This window comes from Pseudophryne corroboree, chromosome 1 (genome assembly GCF_028390025.1).
Source record: "Pseudophryne corroboree isolate aPseCor3 chromosome 1, aPseCor3.hap2, whole genome shotgun sequence".
NCBI classification, from domain to species: Eukaryota; Metazoa; Chordata; class Amphibia; order Anura; family Myobatrachidae; genus Pseudophryne; species Pseudophryne corroboree.
Window position 1 is genome coordinate 770283515 of NC_086444.1, and position 6006 is coordinate 770289520.

At 39.8% G+C, this 6006-nt stretch overlaps 1 protein-coding gene across 3 annotated transcripts in view; it reads right to left on the reverse strand.

Annotated features, from left to right (window-relative positions):
• UNC5C (unc-5 netrin receptor C) overlaps positions 1-5616 on the reverse strand; it is a 537583-nt gene extending 531967 nt beyond the window's left edge. For all 3 annotated transcript variants that reach the window (XM_063917546.1, XM_063917553.1, XM_063917539.1), the window contains exon 1: positions 4974-5616. In XM_063917546.1, the coding sequence (XP_063773616.1) occupies positions 4974-5088 (115 nt within the window). In that variant the 5' untranslated portion in view covers positions 5089-5616. The remainder of the gene's footprint in view (positions 1-4973) is intronic.
• Between the last annotated feature and the right edge of the window lie 390 nt (positions 5617-6006).

The following is a 6006-nucleotide window of genomic DNA, read 5'->3' on the forward strand; positions in this document are numbered from 1 at the left end:
ACTCACCCGTTTCAAGAGTACTGTGCTTTCAACTAGGCTCCCTCACAATAAGAGGCTACTCACACGATCCTGGTCAGGCATTTGTGTATGATGTCCTTATACACTTGTCTGCTTGACACCATTGTTGTGTTTCTTGCAATGTTAAAGTAGTCCCCCCCTTTTAAATCAGAGAAAGGCTTTACACCATCCTCAAAATGTGCTATGACCTGTTCCAGTGCTAATAATGAGAACATAATATTTTGTCTAGAGATCCACATACAACATCAGTTAAGTTCAGTCCAGTTTATTATAGGCTAACCTATCTTCTTTTGTGCTACAATGGCTCAAAGTAATGCTTTAATGGCTGTATATCTGAAGAACAGTTGATTTAAACAAATATATTTGGGATACCAGGTAAGAAAAATAATACTAATAACAAGAGTAAGGTTGACCGTAGCTACTGTAGACTGCCCAACCACCTGACTATCATTGAATATACAGTAGGGCATAGACTTATGTATACTGACTATGCTGCATAGTAAGTATCACAAATACACTGGGGTCCAGACTGCAAGACCATGTGCTGCCTGTAAATTAATAAACAATGTTGTATTGCACATTTACATTCTGTATACTTTGATGCAGAGTCATTGTATGTGGTTTATTCAATTGTTTGTCTCTAAGACTCAAGTAACTAAGGGGGACATTTACTAAGCAGTGATAAGAGCGGAGAAGTGAGCCAGTGGAGAAATTGCCCATGGCAACCACTCAGCACTGAAGTAACATCTATCATTTGCATACTATAAAATGATACAGAGCTGCTGATTGGTTGATGGGGCAACTTCTCCACTGGCTCACTTCTCCGCTCTTATCCCTGCTTAGTAAATGTCCCCATAAGCCACCAAATATTCCTTTGACTTTTTATTTAAAAATTATATATCATGCTTTATCATTGTATTTTCATCATTTTGTTTAATATTTCTGCATTTCCATCACCTATAGGGTTATAATGAAGAATAAAATAGGAAAGACAACTACTAAACATACAAGTACAGTGACGAATGCACTCATACAATACTGATAGGTGAAAAAGTGTACTGTATATATATCTATTGTAATATTAACTCATCTCTCTCTTTTCCTCTGCAAGAGTCAGTACAGGTTTCAGAGAGTAAACAGAGTCAGTGATAAATCAGTGCCTACCTGTATCAGTGCACTGCAGTTATTGGATCCATCAATACATTTTCCACTGTTTTGTGACAAACTCTAAAAGGTTTAGGCTGCTTAGTTCAGCTGATTAGGAAAAAACAAAGCATTTTCCAGGAACCATAAAACAGCTTCCTCCCAAGCATTAACAAATCTGCTCATCTTCATTATTTCCTGCACCATACTCCCACTCACTAGAACAACATGCTCGTAGTTGCAGTACGAAAGGAGTTTTATCAACAGTTCCCACAGATTTAATGAAAGTGTAGATTAATGCACTCAAATTCATTTACAAAGAACAAGGCCTATTCGACCCTTTGTGTTGGCCTGAATATTTTTGACACGTTATGCATTACTTTATTGCGTAAGGTTGTAGACTGTTACTGCTATATAAGTGAATTCATTATTACTGTTACTGATGTTCCATCATTTATTTATTGGTACATTCTATCCATAAGTCAAACTTGGAAGCAATGAGTTATTAGTAATACAAAAATAATTTTCATTTAAGTGTTTGAACGAGAAGATTAAAGGCTTCTAAACGTTTAACTGCCTACTTGCATTACAGATACACATATATTAATGATCTGCACTTTGTCTGGCTCTCTCTGTACTGCCTGTAGAAGACATTCTGATGTCTATCTCTTTTATCTGACCTCTGCTGACACCACGTCTGCAGATCAAGACTTGTGATAAAGTAGGGTTGTGTGTCCCTGTTTCTTGAGAATAAGCAGAGCTGGCTTGACAAGAGCTTCCCATGGATCAGAGTCATGGGCTACAAATAGTTTCCCAAATGAGACAATGTAAAGCATAACTTTAAGGAATAATCAAAGAAAAAGAGCAAGCTCCTCATTTCAGTAAACACGTTGCACTATGACTGCACATCAAGTCCACTGTATTATAGTTAATGATTACTTTTTGCCTTTTTGTTTCTTCTTTTTTATACATCAATTTCTGTAAACAGCCACTTGAAAGAAGGCCTTTCTTAGAGTGACTTCAATGAACTATAATGTGAAATGTGTTTACATTTTATTAACCATCAGTAATGCTACAAAAAAATCAATGTTATGTTGACTTGACTGGACTTTGTTCTTGCCATTTTCCTATTCTATTCGTTATTATACATCTCATTATCATATATTAAATAATTATATTATAAGTTGACATATCTCAGTCTTACTATGGCAACTGGTAATCCTATTCTAGTTACATGTACAGCTCAGTGCCAAATATTTTACTTTTACTCTGTATTTCCACTCCATAAAGACCTAAATCAGCTTGAGTCACGCACTTTACAACTTGGTCTAACAAGAGTCTTAGTCTGTTGCTGGGATTCTGTTTTCTTGTCTACAAATAGAACAGTAAAGTTGTCTCTTTTCCCATATGTCAAACTAGGTTTTTAAGAGTTTAAAATACAAGCTGATCATCAATGGGTTTGCTTTAAATATCGTTAAATCATGCCTCTGGTTAAAAATAAATAAATACATTGATTTCTGCTTCCTAAATAGTATCCATGAGAACTATCAACACATCCAGAGGGGGTTTAGGTGGATATCAAATACACTTGATAAACAGCTATCAATTTAAATCCACATACACAGGCATAGCGGAAACATGTGCCTTAGTTCTCTTGTCTCATTCTCTTCTCAAGGTAGTAATCCCTTTATCTCTTGCCTGATTGTCTTTATTGATCTTGTTTCCCTCCAGCCCATCCTAGCTTCTCTGTAGAATTTTATCTGAGGAGGAAACCTATTTGGAAGTCTCATGAGCAAAAACACTGGCACAGCCTTCAATCTCAGCAGCGCTGTTTATTATCTAACCTCTTACTTCAATCAAACATAATACAGCATTTAAAACTGAAACTTAAAATGTGCATATCAAAACAGCTTGTAGCTGGAAGTGTATAATCTCAGTTTATACAGCATCACCTCACTGCTAATAATACAGTCTGAATTTAGGGAAAAAAACATTCAAATGGTACAAAAATTTCCAATCTACCTATTTACTGACTCTGTATAAAATAAAAGGTGTAAATCACTGAGTGTATTAAGCGTAGACTACGATTGTGAGGTCTTACAAAGCACACAACACGAACTGTACAATTAGCTTGACTTTGGTCAAATTGCACAGAAATTGCTAAGTATGTGGAGGGCACATGATATATTTGTTTAGAAATATGAGAACAGAGACCATTAAATTCTGTTTTTATGAGTTGGAAAATGCCTATCAAACCAAACCAGATTGTATTACATGTGTAGTAATTGCACAACTCTATGTGATTTTCCTGTAAAGACTGTAGATTTCTACAGTACAATCTTAATGTGTGTTTATTAATGTCTTCAGTTTCTACTGTACATGCTATTCCATATATTTCTGAAGACAGCTTGGAAAATAAATGTCTGTGGTGTGTGGTGACATTGTAAGACAAGTAGATCACAGCGGCAATAATTTAATTTAAAGTGAAAATACTGTGAAGGATATATATATATATATATATAGGCAATTATTTGATGCATTCTTCCTTTTAATGTGAACCCTTGGTTCCTTGTACAGCGCTACGGAACCCTTGCGGTGCCTTGTAAATAAAAGATGATACTGATGATAATCTGAATTTAGCTACATATTTAGTCTAGTGCAATTAGATAGCTATATCATATGCAATTATTAGCTGATTTAAAATGAAACACTAAGTTTTATAGAAAAGAAAAACAATGTGCTAGTTTGGGCATTTAACTGGGTGATTAAATGCTACAAATAAAAATGAGCTCACTGCTAGTATTAACTGGAGCTAGTTCTACAAGCAGTAACACCATACTGTGCATAATAAAGATGCATACACTCCAGCTAATGAAGTTAGTGTAAATCAGTCATCTTCGGTGCCAGGAGGGCTTTTTAATACTAACGTTACCAACGTAAATCTGTTAAATGTTATGTACAGTATGTGTGCTTGTGGGGTGGGATACTGTAGGCTTACTTGCAGTGCATTAGATGCATTACAGTACCAGTCTATAGCTATGTACTGTAGGCTGTGAAAACAATAACATAATGTGAGTGCAGAAGTATTTGCAATGGAAAGGTATCCCTGATAACTGCTAGTACATCGTCCGATATATACTGAGCAGCCTGATACTCTGTGGGGTGGCACAGGTAGGGGGCACCCAGTGTTGTGGCATTGGAACGTATGCGCCCAGTGTAGCGGCACAGACAGGCGGGCCCCCAGTGTGGAGGCAAAGGGAGGTCAGAGTGCTGGCACACGCGGACGGGCAACCAGTGTTGCGACACAGGGAAACAGTCACCCAGTGTGGTGGCGCAGTAACTCGGTCTGGTGGCACAGGCAGCTAAGCTCTCAGTGTAGTGGCACCATGCAGGTGGGCCCCCAGTGTGGTGGAACAGACAGCTTGGCCCCCAGGGTAGCGGCACAGGGAGGCTGGCACCTAGTGCGGTGGCACAGGGAGGCAGGCTCTGCCTGCCAGCCTTGCCTCTCGCATCGCACTGAATGCATTCCAGGAATGAGTTCCTTTACACTCCTCAATGCTAAACGTGGGGAAGAAAATCTGCTACTGCTTCACTAACTCCACATAACACCCCTTCAGGCGTACACATCATCCTGTGGTCACAGCTCGGGCACATTGTAGGGCAGATTACCCAGCCCGTATAAATAGAACTACTATGAACTCATTTTATATCAGCCAAAACGTGCCCGATGCACAAGCCCTGAACATCACAGTAGCTGGATACGTGTACAATCTGCATCCTCATCCCCTGCTCCCACCTGTCCAAGTTCTTACCTTGCGCTGCGAAGGTGCTGCTAGCGGTCAGTATGGCCAGAGCAGGCAGGAAACACATTTGCAGGATGTACCCCAGTCTCAGACCGCAGCTGGCAGTTTCCAGACCCTTCCTCATGATACTGGGAGGCACAAGAAGCTGGCTCAGGGTATACAGCTGGGCAACACTCCACTTTCTGCAGCAGTGCGAGAGGCTGGCAATAGTTACACACACACTTTTAAGTGCATTTATTTCCTCCTGTAAGTCACAAGGATCTCGTGCCCATTAAATGCCCATAGCTGCTAGCCACTGATACCTTCTCTTCGGCCTCATTAATCCTTTTTTTTAATAGATTTAAAAAAAAAAGTGCAGTATAATACTAAAAAAGCAAAAAACAAATCCGTTGAGAAGGAACTAATAGGATCACAGGCTGAAAAGATCAATGTAGAATTGCTTCAGAATCTTACAAACAAGTACTTGAGATCTTCTACTAATGCCCAAGCAGTTATCCTAAGAGCCCATGGAGTCGGTGAGCGCTGGCAGGCCAGCATGAGATGGAGCATTAGTATAGTGGCATGTGGCAGGCAGGGGCAGAGGAGCGCTGTCTGTTCCTGCTCTCCGTTACAGGGAGACTGGGAGAAAGTCAGCTCCTGCTACCCTGCTCCCTCTCATCGCAGCCCTACCTCCCTGCCAGCACAGGCAACACGCAGCAAAACCAGGTCTGGATCTCCTGGATCGGGGCTGAGCTCTCATTCACTGTTTCACAGCACATTTCTCCTGTACTGCTAGTGTACACTCTATTAACAGCCCTTCCGCTGCCACAGCAGGGAAAGTGTCACACAATAAGTACATACGTAGCACGTAGATTCATTCTAGAAGAGTCATTCCTATTAACCTGTTATTTGTGCTATTCAATGTGGGACGCTTTTCTTGATAAATCGTTATTCTATTACAGGTGCTGTCTGTCACTTAGCGGTGCAGATCGCTATACAGTATGTATAGTTTTAAGCCAAACTAAATGTAATAACATCACAATGCATGAATTGCACTGCTGCT